This window comes from Amyelois transitella, chromosome Z (assembly GCF_032362555.1).
Source record: "Amyelois transitella isolate CPQ chromosome Z, ilAmyTran1.1, whole genome shotgun sequence".
Classification (NCBI taxonomy): Eukaryota; Metazoa; Arthropoda; class Insecta; order Lepidoptera; family Pyralidae; genus Amyelois; species Amyelois transitella.
Window position 1 is genome coordinate 5,004,359 of NC_083535.1, and position 22,799 is coordinate 5,027,157.

A 22,799-nucleotide genomic window follows, 5' to 3' on the forward strand; every position below is an offset into this window, starting at 1 on the left:
CATTGAAAGCCCTAATGCTTTGGACAGATTTTAGAAATCCTTGTGATGTTCCTAAACTAAGTTTAATAGAAATCAAAGTACGCGGTTAAAATATAAAACTGGAAGGAATATCGCGTTTAGTTTGAAATGTGTCCAAAAGCTTATAGTTTATTTACAATACAAACATGTTAAGGTTTAGAAAAAAATGCTTGCATTGCTAATTTTTCTAATGTATAAAAATCATTGAATAGTGTGTAAAATAATCGACTCACCCTAACATAATACAGCAGGGAGCAAAGATGTGTCCATTTGAGTGTAGGCGTTGGGAAGAACGCGTGGAAGCATGTCGTGATCGTATCATGAGCTTCTTTCAGTACTGAAGTCGTCATCTCTAAAGCGAACTGTACGTAACATATCCTATGCCTGCTTCGAGGCCTGCCCGCGAGCATAGAACAAGATGGAGTCAACTCTCTCATCATGCTCTGAATAAAATTCCTTGTCTCCGCTATAGCCTCAAAGAAAGACATGTACTCGTGAGAATTCCGTTTCTTGTTCTGCTGGGGATATATCTCAACTATGTACGACTTCACCAATCGTAAACTCGCGCGTATGATGTAAACTAGCCGCTTCTGGTGTTTCATCACTGCCAACTTCTCAATAGTAATCGGCACTAGTCCGTTAGTTTCTAGAAGAATCTCCCTGAAAGTTGTCCAGCTCCATTGCAACAGGGTGATCAAGGATTTGAAACACGGGACGGTGACTTTTCTGGATAGGTTTTTGGATAGAGCTATGATTGGTTCTCCGAGATCGACGCATCTCACTGTTACGGCATGGTCAGGTCCAACGATGTTGTAAAGGAGGCAAGGAATCTGGCCGGCATTGACATCGGTGCCGTTGTTGGACTTCTTCGAGGTCTTAAAGTGGAAGCCGATTTCGTCGTTGATAACCATTGCTTGGCCTGACGAGCCGCAATCAGAAGACGGCCCGTTGATGCATGCCCATGCAACGTACCATCGGTTCGCCTAAGAAAAACAACATTTAATGGTAGATACTATATTAAGGACTCCGTAACTCTTGTCGCTCACAAACCAGATAAAATAGGTACTCAAAGATTTGAACATGATACTTACTTATTTATAAAACTCTCCACCGACAAGACGTAGTTCTAAAGTAAAAAAAAGTGACCTCACTTACCGCTATCTGTACCGGCTGAGTCAAGAGCACGGGGAAGCGATCCCTGGGCGCGCACTCGTACATGACCTCGTCGCTCTCGGCCAAGAGGTCACCGTCGCCTTCCTGGTCACCGCCGTCGGGGCCGATGTCGAACAACTTGATCTTGGCAGTGTAGTCGCCGCGACCACCGAACAGCCCAAAACCACCTGATGGTGACATTTTTGTTTTATCAACTGAGCAAAAAATATAACGCATACAGTATTGCCACATTTTATGATTCACCGATGTACCTGCGTAGAACTACAATTTTTGTACGGCGCGAAAAATATTTGAGGGATTGAGCCTATCAAAGCCCGTCCGCTATTATGAGCGGAAGACATTTTGCTTTAGATTTTAAGTTTAATATCCTTGTAATTAGGTTGAGTTTTCACTCTGTTTGATTCGACGGTAGATTGTGCTATACTGCGCTGTCGGATATTGCAAATGCGACTTACAAAAGTGGTACTACTATAACTAATGTTATACGAAATAGTTAAAAATTTAAATGTAATTCCAGAAAACGTGTGTTTTTTTATTTCCTTGCCAGAACGGACGAACGAAACTGAATTTCCAAACCTTTTATTCGCGAGAAACTGTTCTTCTTGCTTCGGTTCAGATTGATTCAATCTATTTGTTACTCATCTTTTTTCTTTTACATAAACATGATGAACAATAACAAATCTACGTACCTAAAACAATGTCAGTGTCGCACATGAACCGTATAGCTTCTACGGAGTGTCCAGAGTACCCCCAACCTCCGCCGTGGCTTTCGAAACGGTTCACAGTGAGGAAGTCCTCTTTGATGGGCGCTATTGGTGAGGAACTGTTCTCTCGCTTCGATTCTGATTGGTTCAATCTGTAGTAAAAAGCTGCTTTAAGAATTGTAGTATTATCTTTGTTAAATAATTCTAAAAGCACTCAATATTGATTCATTTTGAATCTAATAACCGAATGACAAAAAAGAGAATTCTAACTAAATGCTAGTATTCAAATAATTAGTCGAATTTGCCAACTTATTATAAACCTAATACTACCAAAACATGTATATTCTACATAAACAAAAAAATTTTTTCTACCCAATTAATATAAAAACTTACTTGGTATCATGAGCATAAGTAAGGGAGTCCAAACAGCCCAACAAATGCAAAGCCACATGCATTCTAGTGACCGCGTGCCCACGCGCCGATGGAATTGCCAGTTCCTGATTTAAAACCGACACATTCGTCAACGCCACATTATCAACCGTCTTTTCATTGTCCGACTTCAAGTCGAAAGTCTCCAAATTCTTGAAGTCCTCTAAACGCTTCATCGTCCCGTAGTTGGGGTACTCGTAATCGGCATCAGCCGAATATGGATCTATTGTATTGCTAGCACATCTTTGCGATTTAGTCGAATCGTATGCGAGTATGTTGTAGCATTTCATGACTCGCATTTGCGGTTGGTAGCTCCATATGACGTCATATAAGGGATCGATGCAAGCCACGGTGTTGACGAAATCTACTTGTTCGGGGCCCGTCCAAGAGAGGCAAGATGTGTCTTTGCGACTAATTGTTATACATTTGAAGGTATGTTCCGGCTTGTTTGGGAGAATCACTGCAATAAAAATAATATATGTATGGAACATACAGTATATATTTGGGAGAATCACTGCAATAAAAATAATATATGTGTGGAACATACAGTATATATAGAATGTTCACAACTAGATATAAAATACAATTTTTAAAATAACAAATGTATAGGATTTTCAAAGTAAGATAATGAAATCTGAATATATTATGAGGATTTATCTGTTACAAAATGGGCAATTCCTTAAGATTATGCACACTTTATCAAAGCTTACTTATGCTCTTCTGGTTGGCCAAGATAGTGGAACTGAACAGGAAATCCGGCTTGATGACACATTGTGAGACTTGTACAAAGGTCTGGTCGCCTGAGGCCTGGATCATGACTCCTTTAGTGGTATACCGTGGACCCATGCGTGGTATTCGGCCGGGCATTGCATACCAGATGGTCGTGCGGTCTTTACATGTGGTTTCTTCTATGCGAGGGCGACCCAAAGCCCCTTTCTGTAGGCAAAACAAGAGAAAGTTCTAACGAAAGTCTGTCTCCCTCATCACATTGTAAGTAAGAACCTGAGAGAGCTTAAAACTTTTCGGTCGGTTGATACGTTTCGTTGATCGGTATGAATTCGTTCGTCAAACTTGTAGGTAAGTAAGTAAATGGTAGTTAGGATAGAATGATAAAACTCTTTATTGCACCATAAGAGTTAACTGGAAGACCAGTCAACCTTTGGGTGGAAAGAAAACTTCCACCCAATCTAAAGAAACCATAATGTTTTATTGTTCGACTGAAAAGCTTATTAAAATATAAAACAGTACAGTTTAAAGCGGGATTCGTAGTTTCGATTAAAACGAGACCTAACTCACTTTGTGTGCTCAGCAGGGCTAAACAAGTATAAGTCATTGATATCGGTGAAATATCACATGTAGCTTGTTGATCTCGGTCATTTGTTAGTCCTAAGTCAGACAGGAAAAAATAAAGTATGCAGAATTCACGCAAAATACACAAAAACCTTCCTTCTTCCTCGAAAAAGAATAAAAAACGTATGTACAATAAAAAGGTACCAACCTGATGATTTCCAAACGTGAACACTTCTCCGTCCCTCGTGAGTGCCACCGTGTGGTTACTGCCGGCCGCTATAGAAATGCAGCGCGGTAATCGAACATCGACTATCTTGTGGTGAGCTGCTATGTCTCCTGCGCCTAGTTGCCCGAATTGGTTCGAGCCGAAAGTTAGCACTTCACCTAGGAAATGAATATAAATTCAGTTGAATTTGTGGCGTGGTGCCTCGCTTATTTGGTCGCAGGGTAATATTCCTGCCACAGGCCCCAGGTTCTGCTGAGCCATGCGTCATGGTGAAAAACGAACTTTGTCTTATTGACCTGGGTTTTGGATATTACCTACCTATATAAGTATTCATCATAAGTTAGTATTTCGTAAAACAACAAGTCTAGAACTTCGAGCCTAGCTTAATTTGTATAATTTGTCTCATACGAGTATATATTTATATATGTGTAACTAAAAGTAATCTTTTTTTAAAAAAAAGAGAATAATAATATCTCTAAATTTAAAAAAAGGAGATCTCTTCTAAACTACATACATATTTTCATAAAATTCAAGGAATATGTCAAATTCGATTTACCAAGGTAAGTATTCTATTTACCGTGTTCAGTGAGGAGTACGGTGTGATGCAGCCCAGCGGCGATGGCGGTAATCCGATGTCCTCCAGGAATAGAAACCTTGGCTGGAGGAAGACAGCTCACGTACACGTTAGCCTCCCGTTCCGCGTCCATGTTGGTCGCTGTATCGAATTGCGGGTACCGGACGTTCTCCTTGTCTATAGAAAATTGCTTGTGATTAGGAGTAAGAAAATATAAAACAGCATTGCATTTTATCTTGTAAATGTTTCACCGAAAGTTATTGCTCAAGTTTAAGAAACTTAATAAAATCGACACTCAATACGAAATTATCTTAATGTGTATGGTTAATTTTTTTTTTATTTGAAATGTTGAGTGCGTTTGACATCAATCTGCCTGATGCTAAGGAAAGTCAAATATGTGTCTTAAACATTTATAATTAAGTCGATATTCTAAGGTCTTAAACTATCGACACACGTGACGTTTTCGACATAATTTATTATTTTATAAGGGTTATATTTTTTTGTCTGATGTCCATTAGCAAAATTAGGTCCAAGATGCGTATTCAAATAATGCCTGTCTCGTCTTGAAAACTTTGAGTATCGTCTTTACCTTCGCCGCTCCTGGGATCAGGCATGGAGGAAGACTCGCCGTTATCATCGAGGTCCGTAGTCTTCTCTGCGCCAGAAGTAGCCGCGAAGGTCTCCACGCATTGGCGGCAAACTCCGCAAGTGCTACACCCGCTGTCGCCTTCGCCGCACCCACATTTCCTTTAGATATTACAGAAAAGTGTCAGATTTTTCTTTTAGATATTACAGAAAAGTTTCATATACCGCCTTCAAAAAAGGTGAAAATATGTATGTTTGTCCAGTGTTTGATAAACCTGAGTGTTTGTTAAACTTAGGAGAAGGTTTTGGAAATTTAACCGACTGCAAAAAAGGAGGATATCGATTGGAGGCGGTTCTGTTTATACAAAGATTATTTTGTTTATTTATTTACCAAATCATGTAAGAGAGAAAAACTATATGAATTAAAATCAAATGAAACTATAGTAGGTATATAGGTTTTGCTTATTTCCAAAGAAATCTCTTCTAGCAGAGATGATATTTATTTCTTAAATCGTTATCCTCAGCACAGTCCGAAGATTTTTTTTATCAAAATCTCATGATTTTCATACATTTGTGTTTTTTCTTTCTGGCTTAATTGAAAAATGTGGAAAGAAAAAATGTCAATGTCATTCGATGTAATTTTCACATTCTGATGGTTTTTGTTTTCAATTGGTTTAACAGATTGGTTTGGTTATTTTTCCATATTAAAGACTTACTCTCCCGGCAATCTGTTGGGTAGCTGGGACAGATGGCAAGCATTGGAGAAGCCAGTGCATTCTCGACAGACGACACAAATGCGGCAGTAGTCGGAAGCCCACGTGTGCCGCGTGCAAAGGCGGGTATCTTCTTTGTTCTGGCGGGCGGAAGATTCTGGAACATTCCCAAATCCGAAACATACATAATACATATATATTATCTCGTCTATATCTCTTGCGGGGTAGACAGTCAACAGTTTTGAAAAGACCAAAAGCCCACTTTCAGTTGTAATCAAATAGTAACCGGTTTCTAGCCCCTCGCCTTTAAAAAGAATGTCAAGATTATTTGCTTCACTTAGTGGCCCTTTACGACAACAATAAGAAAGAGATGGAGTGGTCCTATTCTTTAGTGCCAGGCACCGGGAATCCGATAAAGGAAACAAATTACATCCAATTATTGAAATTAAAGTTCAACTTATGTTTTGGATTAAGACTAAACATGTTGTGGACACCATTATAAATATTTTGACAAAAGAGGTGATGGATACATTTTATAAACATATTTAAGATACCAGTTAAGATTGCCTTTGTTTTTTCTGATGTGTATTAATCGCGTGCCTGATTAAACATATTGTAACGATTTAGGTATATTTGTTTGTAAAAGCCTGTAAGCGCACACATAGATTATTTTTATCTAATATTATAGGATGGATTTACTCACTCTCTTTAGTATACCCGAAGTCCCTGCCACACTGGCCTTTGTTGTTGATGCCGAAGGTGTAGACAAGGCCTTGGTGGGTCAACACAACGGCATGAGCTTTTCCCAAAGCAACCTAAATAATAAAAAAAGAAACTTTATTAATCTAAGAAACAATTTTACTCAGCGAATTTATATCATACGAAAAATTTTTTCATTCAAAATAGATATACAACATATATTCAAAATAGGATACAAAAGGTATCGCTTAATAACGTCAACATAAGTATAATTCTGCTAGTGTTTATTCCAAGGGAGCCTAGGTTATGTCTGTGACCGCAATTTAAGAATAAGTAATTTAATACACGAAGCTCTGTCTAAATCTGTCTTCCAATCTGAACTGTGACTTAATTTCTTGCATGGATATAAAAGTATGTAAAAAAAATAAACTCTTACCACACCGGTGGAAGAGAGATTGTATAGTTATAATTTAAAATGCAGGTTCATATAAAATGTATTTATTATATCAAAGAATATTACCGAAGAAACTTTCTCATGCCGCAAGCCAACGACTTCCCCTGAGGGGTCGCAGTGCTGCGTGTCTTTGCCAAACATGAGAAGAGCGCCTTTCTTTGTCACCAGCGCTGTGGACCCGTAGTTACAGGCGGCGTAGATTATAAAGTGATTTTCAGCCTGTGGAAGACGGATTAATTAAAAATTTGGCAATAGTAATGTTGTTCTTCATGTTCTTAGACTTATTTTTTATTGCATAAAAATATTTGATTTTCATTTAATCAAAAAGATTGATCCCTTCTGGGTACAATTATTTAGCCCTTCGTAATAGTAAGCTGAATGTCTCAACAGTATTATTATAAAATTTTTAGCTCGACTTACTAAGATAATAAAATTGGCAATCAATCGAAAAATCGAAAAAATGTAAACCGGTAGGTCCAATATCTACCGGTTTACATTTTAATAGACAGATAGATAGTACATTTTATTGCACCATAAGAGTAAAACGTACAAAAACAACACAAAAGAAATAAACAAGGTACAATGTCGCATTTGTCGCTAATGCAATTTTTTTTTTTTAACGTTGTTAACTCTTCAAAACCAAACTATAGGAAGAGTGATGTACAAGTACCAAGTTTAAAATACGTAGTCTCTTTCTACCCTAAGAAAGATATCAATATCAAGATATCAGTATGTATTCTATATTATTGATATTAGAAACTAACCTTGAAAATCTTCTTAGGCCTGGTGGGTTTAGGGGTGCGTCGGTGTTTACTGATATCCCCGTCTTCCCCGCGTCGCGACACCCCCGCAAATAAGGCTACCCCGTTGTCCATCACTAGAATAGCATGGACTCCTTCGTGACCAACCGCCACCTGGAAATAAGTATATATTTAACTAGCTTTCGACTTCGTTCGCCATAAAAGTTCCCTGACAATCTTTTATCACCACTTTAACACCTAATTTTTTTTCGCAATAAAAAGTAGCCTATGTTCTTCCTGCTAGTTGCCTTTGTTCATTTTTGTACTAAATTTGATCAAATCGTTTCAGTGGTTTAGGAATGAAATCATAACAGACCGACAGTTACTTTCGCATTTATAAAATTAGTAGGCAATATATTTGAATTAAAGATACCTATGGGAAAGTAATTCTTAATTTGTTAAGACACTCCACTGTAATGCGTTGAAGCCCGGGATCCGCCTTCCGACTTCACTGTCTTCACTTATCCGGTTTTCGCCGTCCACAGATTTAAGTACTTACAAAGACAGATACACATGTGACATGTAACATTAGTTTTTTTTAAATGGATGACTTCAACCTTCGTAGTTACTGGTTTACGTTTTTTATTTGTATTAAATAATATATAGCCTTACATTCATGACCCTCCCTTTCTTGAGGTTGGGCAAGTCGTTTCTGGTGAAGACAGTCTCCTTCATCAAGGCCCATCGGCTGGTGATGGGGGACGAAGTCTTGTAACCTAGACTTGCGCCTTTGCCCGTGTAATATACCTGTAAATTGATATTGAAATGAGGATTGATTACTAATTAAATTTCCACACTTTTTAAATTTTTACTTATAATATTCCTCGTAGTTTACTAATTATAGGCATATCAATCATTAAACCGAGAGTTCATTTATTTAACACATTATATAGGACTGTAATGCTACAAGCATTCCGGGAAGCAGATAGGAAATCAGTCGCCAATTTCTCATATTAACTATGTAACTTTAAAATCTTGAAGAAAATCCATACTAATATTTATAAGCGAGAGAAAAAAAAGTTGCTAATCACTTGCTAGACCCATTTTGGTGAATTTTGTAGGATAGTTAAGGCAAAAGCTAGTACGAAATAAATGGTATCGTATTTATAGGACGCCGACACCCACCCTGCCTGTGATGGTGTTGAGCAGGCAGAAGTCCTGCCCGGCACAGATGCCCATCAGTGGGTCATCTTCATCGTCTTCCATCTGAACAGCCATCGCCGCGTCCGGGTCCATATTCCTTCGGGAAAATCCGTCTTCAAATGGCGACCTATATAGAAATAGGACATAATTATATTAGGTATGGGATGTGTATTACAACTAAGTGGGGCAAAATAGTAGCACTAGCACTAGCTTTCGTCCTTTAAGCACCTCAGATGATTTCGATAAGATGAGCATACGGACTAACCTTTTCCTAAGACAAGTATTCGGATGGTGGATTTATTTTTATAAATGTACACGTGGTCTTTACCTTCCGAAGATCAAGACGTGTCTCCTAAGTAAATGGACTGATATTTCACGATAATCGTTCATAGGTGTTGGCGTGCCTTCCTCACGAGGGCTCTCAACGTCAAACAGACGAATCAGCATAGTGTCCTAAAAAAAAAACGTTAAAGTTGTAACATCACGCTTGTACAAGTTTAATTCCCAATTACTGTAAAATTTTGGGAAAATAACATCTGACCTTGTTTATGAAAAAATGTTTTTTTTTTTATGCAAACGTTTTTACTAGAAACATTGCAAATACTGACATAGCTACTGTAGAGAATAAGCCCCAACTCCTTTCCATCAGTGAACATGGCTGACTTGTGGTCCACATAGTCATGAGCCCCCGGCCCGTTCTCCAATTTCAAAGTCGCCTTCACTTCCAGCGTGTTCACGTCCACTTCGTGTATCTCAGTCTTCCTTCTTCCCATCCTTACATACAGCTTGTTCTACGGACAGAGAAAAAATTAATCATGATGTTGTGAAATCTCAAAAGAAGCAAGCAATCATAAAACGATCCCACCCCCTCCCCTCAATCCTCCGTTCTCCTTTATTTTAGAAAATCTTTGAAGCGCCTAGTCAAATGAAAAAGCAATGCAGGATGATGACGCTCAATAGAAAAGCGTTAGGCAGTTAATTAGCAAATTGAAAAAAAGCAAAGCAAAACGAATAAAAAACATACCTTACAATAACCTATCCATCCATGCCGATCAGTGGAGAAAAAGTCAGGTTTGTATAAATAAACGTGTTGCCTGATAGAACTTCCATATCCCGATCCGATTTTCAGTAAACCTTTTGATGTTAACACATAAAGGTAGCATCCATCCGAGGTCAATGACTTAACAACTATTTCTGATGATATATACGGATGGAGGTCCACGGGAAAGCTGGACACCAAGGATTGGTGTGGCACCCCGTAGTTGAGCCATTGGTTGCAGGATGGCTTGCCGAGAATCGCAGACTGAACACTGCGTTGTAGGTATGTCAGGTTTAATGGAATCTGAAAGGAATAAAATATAATTCATTGAACATATTATAATAATATAATATTTATAATATTATTATAATATGAGAACATTTATAATAATATTTGTTTAGATGAAATAGTGTGCCATCACCAACCATACCATTGTAAGCTAAAAACGTTACATTACGTCACGACTCCCAATAAAAGGAAGCTGAGATCTGGGCAAGGATTTTTATGTTCATCATTTATTTTTATCTTAAAAATACTACCACCTACACATTTCAGTTTGCCCCATGTACCTATGTACGTATTGACAATTCTTTCAAAAACCGACATACCTGGACGTATTGTTCCGCCAGTACGGGAGCGGCCATGATGAGTTCGGCGACGGTGTGGAGTATAAGTTCTGATTCCCCCCTAGCGACGGCCAGGGCAACTAGACATGCGCACCCCAAGGCTGTGAGGGAGGAAGGGGATTCCATTCTCCCGCCGGAGCTATTACCGCTAGCCACCTCCACTAGGACGTTTTGGAGACTCGTTATTATCTTTAAAAAAAAAAGATAATTTAATTAGCAATTTTAACACCTAGCATGTCAGTCGACGAATAACATCGATAAAAGATTAATTGTCTTAATTGAAGTGCATAGAACCAAAATAACCAAATCATGTTGTTCGGATGCCAGATCAACCAATACTGCACTTTGGTGATACATATGAAACCTTGTCCCTCTCTCATGAAGACCAACCATTTTATTGTACCTTCCTTGTTGGCTGATTTGGCTGATTAAATTCTAATAGATGATCCTGCCATCTTGAGTTAATTTTTTGAGGCTATATAGCTTTTAAGTCTTGACCACTGAATATCTATTTAATCTTATTAAGGTTTCCCAACAAATTAACTTACATCACTAGGTTCCTGTGACAGCTCTTCAGGCGGGAGCCCTTGCAGCACGTCCAGCAGGGACTTCAGTGCCTGCTCGCAGAACGACGGATGCGCCAGCCTGGCCTGGGATATGAGAGCAAAGACAGTCCTCAAACCTATGCCAGTCACCTGTAGCAATAGCACAACGTCAACAATAGTAGATTTGTGTACCGCACCTATTGTCCAAATAGGTATGGTACACAAGTTATGCCTAATTCCTGCAATTCTACAAGCAAACTTATTTTTTAATGGTATATTTTATTAAATGAGCATAAATAATAAATAATTTACTATCACTTTGCCAAATAATTTGAAAGACAGTTGAAAAACATTGGTCTCATTTTAATAAAAACGTTTTTGAAATATACTTTAAACTAGCAACCTGGTACAGCTTTGCCCATAACAGATGGGTATTCATCAAAAAGTCAATCACTTATTTATGAAGAACATGAAGGTGATCTAAAATTGTGGTCCAGAAAATCCATTTGGTTTTCAGCAACATAGAAGTCACGTCCATATCCCTTGCAGGGTTGACAGAGCCAACAAGAGAAAGACTGAAAGTTTCAGCTGTATGGCATAATGATGGAACTGAGATTCAAATAGTGACAGGTTGCTAGCCCATTAAAAGAGGAATTCCAAGTTTATAAGCCTACCCCGTAGTCGCCTTTTACGACATCCATGGGAAAGATACTCTTAATATGGGAAAGGTTCTTAAACACATGGTTTTATTTAATTATAGAGAGAACAATGTAAATATACTATGTTTGCACTATGTGTATAAGTGATACAATAGGGACAAAATAAGTTAGCAATATGCTTCATCTTAATTTTTTTAATTTGGCCTTCTAATCTAGATGAAAAGTTATTTAATGTTAAAAGTCTATTGGAAGAGAGCACAAAATTCTTTTTAAGCTTTCATAATTCCTTTTTATTTATTTCAATATACTGACGGATACTAAAATCAGCAGCCACTTGTTTAAAAGATAACCTCCTATGATTTCACTGGACTTATATGGTATTAATATAAATAACTCATAAAAAATTAATGTTTATCAACAGACAAGTAATATTTACCAACATCACCAGCATTTTGTTTCATAAATATAATACCTTAGGCAGTTTGGATACAGGCAGCTGTGCAGAAGCCTCTTCATTTTCACTGTCATCCGAGAGATCGACCACAGCTCCCTGAAGGTATCGCCAGCGAGACAGGACGGCGCGTCGGACGGTGGCAAATACTGCAAAATGTGAAGGGTTTCCGAGCAATGCTGGAGCATGGCACATAGGCACGATGTTAGCAGCCTTCTGACGCCGAAGCTTTTCTTTCTTGCCAATCTTCTTGGAACCTCTCTTGTCCACTTTCCTGAAAAAGTCCCATTTAAAAAATTCAGTTATTTATTTATTGCTTAAGAAGAAGTTGACAAAAATTATATCAGCTCTTTTCTGTTTGCACCTTTGTGATGGCATGCACAAAAGAACAAATGTCAAGAAAATAAATCAGCTGAATCCCAATAGTATGAAGTTAAAAAAGGAAACCAATGGCCCACACATACACTGGAACTTCAAGATCATGATATGAAAGGCAGGCACTCTTTATACTGTCGAATTGTATTTTGTGATTTTTTTTTGTAGGTAAAGTCCATTGACAACTTTATCACTAAAACCTTGCTATATTTTGTAACAACATTGTGCGCTGAATTATGGAAGTTTGAAATAGGAAAGAAAACAAAACCAACAGCAATGGTATTTGTTAATAAAAAAAAGGTAGACATTAACTTTCTTATTAATAACTTACCTCGTGGTACTCCAACATAGTGTCCGAAAGAACTTGCGGTAATTCTCCGGTTCCAAGCAGCGCAACTCTGGCAGCTGTGCCTTCAATGCCATTTTTACTCACTAGTTCTGAAAAAAGTGTCATTACAGACCAACATCTTAATTAGATATGCATATATATTATTAGCAACAACCAATTTACAGTGGATATTAAATCGCAAGTGCTTTGTGGTAAGTGGTATAAGTAATATATGAAAAATATTTCGCATTGCACAAAACATTTCTAACTTAAGTCTATAAAGAACCAAAAGCATATAATGTTCAGTGACATTAATGTATTAAACTCATGAATATAACATCGTATGGGTGAACTACCTCATCTGTTGTGAGCTTTGTTACCAATCCATATGGAAAGATGTTTTAAGGAATCATGACTGTAAACATAAATAATCTTTCCACACAAGCAATCGCACTTACTGCAGCTACTTAATAAAGACAATTTCAGCAAAGTAACAGTCGCAATAATTGATTAAAAAAATATTTTAGTCTCCATTACGCGATCTAACAAATTCAGACCAATATTTTGGTTTTCAACGCCAAACTACTCATAAATAATATAGTAATATTATATACCTGAGTAGTAAGTAGCCACATGTTCGATGTTTTTACATATTAGTGCATCAAAATTTAATAACACCGAAAAATATCCTGAGCTTCCAACAAGTTTGCGATAATGTCAAAAATCAATAGCCATCCAAAATTAAGATGCCCTTGAATCGGTAAATGCCGAAGTAAATTAAATCGAATCGAAATCGCTAACATAATAAATAGTTGTTATATTTGGGTTCTTAAGTCAAAGAGTAAAGGCGGACAATTTATTCAACCCAATTCATATAAATAAATATATACGGGACAAATTACACAAATTGAATTAACCTCAAAGTAAGTTCGAGACTTGTGTTACGAGATACTAAAAGCTCTAAAAAATAAAAAATAAAAATGTAAAATTAAAATAAAATAATTCATTGCGCCGGCTGCGATACAATGAAATAAATTTTCGTTCAAGTGCACTCCTCATTTTCTCAAAGCAGTCTCACAGCAATCCAGCAATTAGGTATCGCTGCAGGTCCATTGCAGCCGACTCACCGAGCTTCCTGGTCCTGTCTCTCCACCCACTCCAATATCGACTTTCTTCGACGACCGCTCTTCTCTCTTATTATAATTAATTAATAATTAAAAGAATTATAATTTAAGTAAATAAATTTGTGCCGTGTGGTTCCCGGCACCAATACAAGAAAGAATAGGACCACTCCATCTCTTTCCCATGGATGTCGTAAAAGGCAACTAAGGGATAGGATTACCGACTTGGGTTTCTTTTTTAGGCGGTGTGCTAGCAACCTGTCAAATGGCTGAACGTAGCCTGTAGAATAACACTTTGGTTGCATATCACCACATGGCAATTCAGTCTTTTCAAGACTGTTGGCTCTGCCTACCCCGCAAGAGATATAGACGTGACCATATATGTATGTATAAATAAATTAAAGTGTAAAATTGAGTGACAGGATAAGGAACAGCGTGCTAAGGGAATGTTATGATGTGAATGAAGATGTAGTGACAGGAATAGTAAAGGGAATGCTTAGATGGTTTGGCCATGTCGAAAGGATGAATTAAAGCAGGTTGACTAAGGAAATATACAAAGAAAGTGTGAATGGGACTGTTGGTGTGGCAAGGTCTAGTCGAACGTACCTTGATCAAATCGGAGATGTTCTAGCAAAAGGTCTGGTCAAGAGTACCTGAAACCGACGAGCTTGCATGAAGAGAGTTATGAATGTGGTTGAAGCGAAAACAGTATGCAAGGATCGTGGCAAGTGGAAAGATGATGTCTCTGCCTACCCCTTCGGGAAAGAGGCGTGATTTATATATGTATGTAATAAAAGTTTTAGATTATTCGCACCTCGGTATGAAAGAACCCACACAAAAAGAGCACTCAGGCCACTAGCACCAAGCCACGGTACGAGCTAACGAGCGCCTTTACAATTCTGTACGACCTGAAGAACTTTCTCACTTTGGAACTAACTAATAACTTTAGGTTATTCTCTGGTTCTGCCTATGTATTACAAAGGTTTCAAATACTATTCATGTCATATAAATAAAGTCTGTATCTAATACATGTTATTTTCTTTATCGATTTAACCGACTTGTTACGGTTTTTCAAATATGAATCAGAACACTGTAAGGCAAGCCCTAGCGCGCCATTGTTGGTTGGTGGTTGGCTGGTGTTCCTCAGTGTCATTTATGTCCAGCTTTTGTGTTTTTCTGTTTTAGCAGTAATGATTATATTTATTACAAGTATTTTATTGAAAGAAATAACAGTGACAATAATGCGTGCCGAACCTTTTATACCTGATTAATTGGCGTCTTTGAGTCACCACGGTTAGTTTAATTGAAAGCGGAGGTTATTTGTTGTTACTTGAGCTTTATTTGTGATAATTTGTCATCAACGTTCATTCAATTAATTTTGAAAAGTGCAGTTATGATCAATTATTAGTAACCTATTATTAGCTCGCAGGTCATAGGAATTTGCAATTATTAGATTCATGGCGGGTCTTCTCAAGGACCACCTTGGCGTTGGTCTTTCATTGCTTTACGACAAAATGATTGCGAATGTGTCAAGTTGAAACGAGTAAATTTTACTCCTTGATTTTACTGAACAATGAGTAATAAAGATCAAATTGTTGCGATCTTAATTTTGGCATTATTTTCCCTTTCATAACCCTTTGTGATTGTTTGTTGGCTTTACAAATAAATGTTTGTCTCATATGACTACAAAGGAGGTCCTCTTGTTTTTAGTCTAAGTTGATTAGGTATGTTTCATTGTTTCATGAAATCTTTCCTTATCCACCAAAAATCAGGAATTTGTTCTAACAAGATGAATTTAAAACAAGACACATTATTGTGTGAGTCTAATCAGCCTGTTTGGATTCATACCTTAGTTGGGTATGTATGGAAATCTCAATAGCTTTGTATTCAAAAGTAAGGAATGATTTCATTGTGCTTAAATAGACATAATAATATAACTTCAGTTAGATTCACATAATGTAAATATGAAAAGGGTTAAAGTGATACAGAAGAATAAAAAAATGTAAATAAAGCAAGAAGTTCCACCCTATTAGATCAGTCCTTATAAAAGCTTGAAAATAGCTTATACGTCTGAATCTCAAAATCATAAATTCAATAATATTTTATTAAAAACACATACACATCATTGTTTCTTTATACTTTATGTGTAGGCAAAGAAACAGTTTAAAATACTGAAAAACTATGTTCATTATATATTCAACATGAATAGATTAATAAGTATGTAAAGATTACAATTTTTGGTAATTATTAATAATTGAATTGAATTTCTATACCCAAATAGGTGTACTAATAGATACTTAAAACACATTATTATCTTACTAGCAAAGCATAAAAAAATCTACTAATACTACTGTTACCAACTATTTGGATTATTAAATTAAATTGTTTATAAAATTAATTTTGTTGTTTTAAAACTCAAAATATTTATGAACATCAATTGTGCATTAAAAAAGAACAAAGTAATCATGCATTTCTTTGAAAACCAAGCTACTCTTGAATAGGTTGAGCTTTTACCTGTTAATTTTATGGTTTTCGCTGTAATGTTCATCATACTAATAACATGCTGTATCAATTAAAAGATGTAAATATTATCCTACCAAACACATTTTGTAAAAAGCTATCCAGGTGTGGATGGAGCTGCTTGTTTATCTCCAAAAAGTTATGAAATACACAAAAGTTGTTGCAAGTCTAAGGTTCCTTACTGCTATTTATTTATTATACATACATATATATAATCACGTCTATATCCCTCGCGGGGTAGATAGAGCCAACAGTCCCGTAAGCATTCTTTATTCTTTAGTGGGTACAAATCAATGTCCTGTTACACAACATTAAGTAAAACAATAAAGAAGAACCTTAGACTTGGCACGACTTTACAAATAAGATAATAATAAGTTATTATATAAACTGTATTATTCTTATACATGCTTCACATTTTTACCCTTATGTGTAGACATAGTTAGATAAGACCGAAAGGCCGCAATCACCTATCCTATTTAGAAATTATTAGATTCAGGTTTTCAAGTTTGAAAATGGTTTGTTGTGTGTAAATAGGGATTACAGAAGGTGAAACTGAAAGAAAACCTTTTTGTTTTAACATGTGTTAAAAAATTTCCACTCTCCAATCTGTTATCAGGTGTTAGTCAATAATCACAAGATTCAAAGGCCAAATTTAGCCATCCAGCTAAACTAGATGGGCTAGCAAGAACCCATAACTTTTTAAATAATTCTAAGTATGGCCGCTATAGGAAGAGAAGCTGCTGGCATTATGTTAATTTATATTGAAACTGTTTGTACGTATTGGACAGGCTTCTTCAGGGCTGTTCCTGAGTAGGGGCTGCGATGGAGGTCGGAGCCCGCGCCCTGGACGTGCTGCCCCTGCTACAGGAGCGGGTGGCGGCGCTCACCGGCGGCCGAGACCGCCGCGGCGGGCCCATCATCTGGTTCCCGGCCAACTCGCGTCGGGACCGAGTCGCTCCAGATGACTACAGGCGGCTGTTGCATTATCTGACCAGCATACCTAGGTTTGTTATTTTGAAGATGGGTGTGGTCTTCACCAGTGGCAACTATGGCAGTATTAAAAGTAAATAGTTATCTGCTTAGCTTTTGTGCTTTCTTCCAAATATTCTTTTTTTCACTTATACTTGTTGTCATAACTGTACTGTTTGTATGCCTAATTCCAGTGAAATTTATTTAGTGTTTTCACTTATTTACTTTTCCTTTTATAGCATATTATATAAAACACTTGACTTTTACCCGGGCTTACTATCCAAGGAGATTTCTAAAGAAAAATAGCTTTTTTTATATCTATCTAGCAGTTTGAGTTTATAAGTTAACCAAAATTCATTTCTTCCACTACCATGTGTATAAGTAAAATTTAAAAGAATATTAAAGTCTTGGGCTTTATTAAAAGTACCAAAAAGCAGTTAATTAATTTTTTGTATGTACTACAACAACATCGAGAAATACATAGCTTATGGACTGTTTTCACTTAATAATAAACATTTCTTGTAATTACTTATCCACAACAATCAATTGTTGCTTTTGAAGAACAATGCCTGGTCTCTGCATGTCTAAACAATCATTATTCTCTGAACTGTACCTGCCACTTGCCTTGTTCTTTTAAATCTGTGTGTATGACCACACATTTTAATAACATCTTTATAAGGCAAACATAAGTATGATATGTTCTCTAAGTACATTGTTTAATTTGAGTAAAGGTAGATTTGAACTTCTGGTCATATACTTTGTCCTCTCTTTTTATTGTGATTTTTTTCACCTCAACTACAACAGGGAATCATTGTTACACTTTTTTCCACATCAAGTTAGTCATCTATCTTTGTACAAATAAGTAATATTAATTGTTACAGTGACTCAGTCAGATCTCACGGCTTCACCATACTGATAGATATGAGAGGATCAGCATGGGCCGCCATCAAGCCGATCCTGAAAGTCCTGCAGGAACACTTCTCCTCATCCGTCCACCAGGCGCTGGTAGTGAAGCCTGACAATTTCTGGCAGAAGCAGCGCACGACAATAGGAGCACATAAGTACAAGTTTGATGTAAGTTTTTTCAGGTTTTATGCCTTAGAATGGTTTATTCATAATATTTATACCATGTCCAACCATTTATTTGTATTGTGACACTTAATTTTTTGTTATACATAAAGCTACGGATATCTTACGACAATAGATTTAACATTTTAAGAAACTATCAATATTTTTTTCGCAATTATTAATATCGTTTTTATATATATTTAGATTGAATGTTTTTATATATATAAACGTTAAGTTATACATAACTGTTATTAGTTCATCATATTATTTTGTTTAGTCTATGCTAAGATTGATTGAGATTTATGAGTGTTAGGTACTGTCGAGTATGAATTATGAATAAGATTTTTTAAATTATTATTTTAATGAATTATTTGACAAAAGTCTATCTCAAACTCAAATTTTCGAACTGAATAAGTAATGTGTATAATAACCAATTATTTTTCCAGACTACCATGATTAGTTTAGAAGCACTTCCTAAAGTAATAGATAGCTCGCAAGTGCCTACAGACCTGGAAGGGACACTCCAGTACGATCACGCTCAGTGGATTGACTTAAGACTTGTAAGTTTTGTTTAACTTTCAGTTCAGTCTACTCAAATATTCTGAGGTAAAGTTTTACTGGCTGTTGCCCGATACTTGTGTTTGTTAAATTTTGGATTCTGTTCGTATTTTCGAAAATTTTCTCTTAGTGCTTCGAAAAATGGTTAACGTGCCAAAATTTAGTTTTCGCATAGTCGGTCAGTTATTTCAGTTAGTTATATTGTTAAATTAAATAACATTTGTTTGACAGGCGCTAGAAGAGTTGATGTGGCAAGCGGGAGAGTTGTTGGACCGACTGGATGACTTGCAAGAAGACGTCGCGCGCGCGGACTTCGCGGATGACGTCACGGGCGCGCGGCGAGCAATCGACGCACACGCAGATATTAGCAAAAGGCTCGCGAAAGTACCCGTCGATGAACTGGAGGCACAGGGTAAGTGAACGTTTGTGCCTTGCGTAAATATCATCAGATATGGTCATTTGGTCCCCCTTTCATTATGATTTGTCCATAAATATTGATATCTCATCAATGTAGTTTTAACTTTATTAAAATTTATTACAATAAATGAGCAGCTACACTTTACCTTACGCTACGTTAATCGTCAAAAAATCATCGGTAACAAAATCTTACGCAACATCAAAGATACTACTACCTAAACATATATAATAGTTTATACTATTTCTACAGAAACATATGACATTGATTGATTAATAGCTAATGCAACTGGACACTTGGACGTACGGTTGCAGTTCAGGAAAAGAGTACCTATTTGTATAATCGCGTCGCAACATGCAATATAGATATCAATCTAACAATCGACGATTGTATGACTTAACCATCGGTCCTTGCGAACTGAAGTGAAAACTGATTGTTTATGTTGTACCAGGAAATATAGAATAGTATAGGTATAGGTAGATTTCATGAACTAGAATATAGAAATGCCTGCCTAGTTATGCTATGCATCTTCCTCGCGTTAGTCTCGGTTGCGTTACGTTCTCGACCTTGAAAAATGTATCAAGTCCCGAAAGATCTCTTTTTCGGCACCAGTTCATAAAGATATATAGAAAATTGACATTCAAGTCTAATTGAAACTTGCGCATATCAGGATACCCTAGTTTAATTAATCCCCAGGCGATAATCGTCAACTCATGCTCAGACCCCTAAAAATTAAAACATAGAGTCATGACCAGCATCGTTGAGGTTTCCCAACCATCCACAACAGTGTCAAACGCACACAAAGGTGAAAATTGACGATTTGAAGTGAAGCAGAAAATATATATATTACGACAGGACAGAGCTAGCGGACCGAGAGGTGGCAAAAAAAGTAGACCAAGCATCGAAGACAAACAATCGTGCATTATCGAAATAATATGGATTCATCATTCACATCATGGAGCATTCTGTTTTCCTTTCTAAAAATATTTGGTAAATTTTTGATTGACACGTTCACTAGAATGTTTGGATAAAAAATATTTTTCTGTTACATTTTAGCATGTAAGTAAGATTCTGTTAAAATATGACAAACCCGATTTAGATTTGACCTCAGATTACTTATTTAATAGTCACAGGAGTTAAGATATAAAGCCAGACGGTATCTATATTAGTTTCCTCTGTGCATCATTGGTGCATTGTCTACGTAACATGGTCGCGGTTGAGTGCGCCCGGTCGCGGCAAGTCAGGACGCCACAGCTTGTATAACAAGCCGGTTACAACCTAATGCAGAATAAACTTTGAAAATTAGGCTAACGAGTTTAACTTTGTAATTAATATAACTAACGTCGGGTATACACAATGAAACGACCTAATTACTATTCGCGGAGGCCGGAGGCAAAAGTTTTACAGTAGTAGTTTAGTTTTAAAAAGTAATTTTAAATGATAGAAATATTGCTTGGTTTGCCAGACTTATTCAATGCTATACGTTTCAATATTAAATGGGGATTGTCTCTTCATTACATTGGAATACTTTTTTAATGAAACTTTGTCGATCCCTTCGAAGCTTATCGGCTTACGTTGCAACTGGGAATACGCAAAGATGAGAAATTTTCTGTAAAATTCTCTCTTTATTTAAAAAAGATTGCCTCCGCGAATGAAATATCGTATTGTAATGAAATTTTTTTGTTAAAAAAGTTTAATCGCGGATCTGAATAAGCCTTAGGTAGGAATATCGACGCGATGAAACCGATGTGCTCCAGCTTTATTCGAGTGCACATTGCGGTGTGTGGCGTCGGCGATAACACACGAGCCCGGCTATACCGCGTCATGTGTTTTGACTGTCTGCGGGGCTGCGACAGCGAGGACGGTTCGTTATTATAGAACAACAATCGTCTACTTCGTATGGTGGCCCGGTGGTTTTATAGTGCGCACGTGGTGTCGGGATATGGCTTGCAAACGTATGTTAAGTGTTCGCTAATTTGTTTTCTTGTTCGTGTTTGTGATTTGAAAGCATAAGTTTAATAACAAATCGTTTCGATTCCAAGGACTTGAAAGCATATTTGTATAGTTTCTATTTTAATTACTTACGTGAATTAACTGTTTACTGAAAATAAATGAAATCAATATGCGTTCCAGTGGTAACAGTAAATAAAATAAAATAATTGTTAAAATGCAATTGTACAATTGTAACCGTCTTAGTCAAAATGAAATAAAAGAAACTTGTAAGCTCCGTTTTTTATAAGTCTTCCTAAAATGAGATCTGGATTGTTGTCGTTAACATTTCAATAACAACATTGTGACGGTAAAAAGCGGGTGAAGGGCGTTATTTCACAACTGCACAATAAAGTTTCTCCCGGAGGCACCTTGCTTCATTACTTTGTCAAACAATAAGGAATGTTTTGCAATAAATTGCCTATGTCCACTTTTCAACGATGTTTTAGTTTAATATCCGACATTGTTTTATTAAATAGGAAATATGCATTAGTGATCGTCTTTAAAAATTGAGACTGAAATGAAAGCCATAACTCGTTATTGGTATTTGGATTGTCTAAGGAGTGGAGCATAAGACTAATTGATGGAAAGTGCTATTGCTCGTACTATCACCGCCATTCCTGCGTATTTACCTTTGTTGGTCAGTCTCTTACGTAAACGAAGTCATAAAAGAGTAAAAAGAGTGAATAAGACCGCATAATTCGGGCTTTCTTAGTTCAAGTCTTTATTACTTCCGTCTGACTTTCCTTTGCAGGGACATTATATATAACCCATACGGGGTGAAAGTTACACATCCTAGGTGAATTAACTTGCCTGATTGTGTAGGATTTCTCACGATATGCCCATAAGGGTATGATAATAAATCAAATTACCAAAAATCACATCGAACGCTTGGCGAAAATTTTAAGAAATCCTATCTTAGTTAAACCTAGGCTACATCAGGGACATCCAAGCAGATTTCTCAGAAGAATAAGATTTTAAATCAAAGTTGCCAACACAAGTGTGCTTGTGCTCCAACTGTTAGAACTTTCATAAGGTTTACAATAAAATATTAAATCGAATTTATACATTTAGGGGAGCGGGTGCTCCAACGGTTAGAGGCTGCCGAAGCCGCTTGCGCCGAAGCTAGCGGCAGCGGCGGCGACGCAGCTGCGTTCCACTGCGGCTCCGTAGGCGGCGTGCGCACGCAACTGGCGGCCGTACGTTCGGCGCACGCGCATGCCCACAAACTGTGGCAGCACAAGAAGATGCAGCTTGACCAGTGTTTCCAGTTGAGGCTGTTCGAGCAGGACTGCGAAAAGGTATGACCATTAATGTTTATAATGGAC

General features: G+C 37.0%; 2 protein-coding genes across 6 annotated transcripts in view; one reads left to right on the forward strand and one right to left on the reverse strand.

Moving 5' to 3' along the window:
* The window catches only part of LOC106133742 (E3 ubiquitin-protein ligase MYCBP2), a 98,588-nt gene extending 85,048 nt beyond the window's left edge, over positions 1 to 13,540 (reverse strand). The window contains exons 1-22 of the mRNA XM_060953515.1: positions 13,446 to 13,540; positions 12,835 to 12,941; positions 12,150 to 12,402; positions 11,022 to 11,168; positions 10,456 to 10,662; positions 9,833 to 10,150; positions 9,417 to 9,599; positions 9,137 to 9,261; positions 8,791 to 8,935; positions 8,278 to 8,412; positions 7,630 to 7,779; positions 6,932 to 7,084; positions 6,416 to 6,527; positions 5,716 to 5,869; positions 5,004 to 5,161; positions 4,418 to 4,591; positions 3,823 to 3,998; positions 3,035 to 3,260; positions 2,289 to 2,784; positions 1,881 to 2,047; positions 1,174 to 1,358; positions 252 to 1,001 (exon numbers count right to left, since the gene is read on the reverse strand). Coding sequence (XP_060809498.1) covers positions 252 to 1,001; positions 1,174 to 1,358; positions 1,881 to 2,047; positions 2,289 to 2,784; positions 3,035 to 3,260; positions 3,823 to 3,998; positions 4,418 to 4,591; positions 5,004 to 5,161; positions 5,716 to 5,869; positions 6,416 to 6,527; positions 6,932 to 7,084; positions 7,630 to 7,779; positions 8,278 to 8,412; positions 8,791 to 8,935; positions 9,137 to 9,261; positions 9,417 to 9,599; positions 9,833 to 10,150; positions 10,456 to 10,662; positions 11,022 to 11,168; positions 12,150 to 12,402; positions 12,835 to 12,926 — 4,506 coding nt within the window. The 5' untranslated portion in view covers positions 12,927 to 12,941; positions 13,446 to 13,540. The remainder of the gene's footprint in view (positions 1 to 251; positions 1,002 to 1,173; positions 1,359 to 1,880; positions 2,048 to 2,288; positions 2,785 to 3,034; positions 3,261 to 3,822; positions 3,999 to 4,417; positions 4,592 to 5,003; positions 5,162 to 5,715; positions 5,870 to 6,415; positions 6,528 to 6,931; positions 7,085 to 7,629; positions 7,780 to 8,277; positions 8,413 to 8,790; positions 8,936 to 9,136; positions 9,262 to 9,416; positions 9,600 to 9,832; positions 10,151 to 10,455; positions 10,663 to 11,021; positions 11,169 to 12,149; positions 12,403 to 12,834; positions 12,942 to 13,445) is intronic.
* Positions 13,541 to 15,074: 1,534 nt separating this feature from the next.
* The window catches only part of LOC106133875 (kalirin), a 149,516-nt gene continuing 141,791 nt past the window's right edge, over positions 15,075 to 22,799 (forward strand). For all 5 annotated transcript variants that reach the window (XM_060953913.1, XM_060953915.1, XM_060953914.1 and 2 more), the window contains exons 1-6: positions 15,075 to 15,245; positions 17,261 to 17,476; positions 18,323 to 18,515; positions 18,956 to 19,069; positions 19,299 to 19,479; positions 22,546 to 22,772. In XM_060953913.1, coding sequence (XP_060809896.1) covers positions 17,295 to 17,476; positions 18,323 to 18,515; positions 18,956 to 19,069; positions 19,299 to 19,479; positions 22,546 to 22,772 — 897 coding nt within the window. In that variant the 5' untranslated portion in view covers positions 15,075 to 15,245; positions 17,261 to 17,294. The remainder of the gene's footprint in view (positions 15,246 to 17,260; positions 17,477 to 18,322; positions 18,516 to 18,955; positions 19,070 to 19,298; positions 19,480 to 22,545; positions 22,773 to 22,799) is intronic.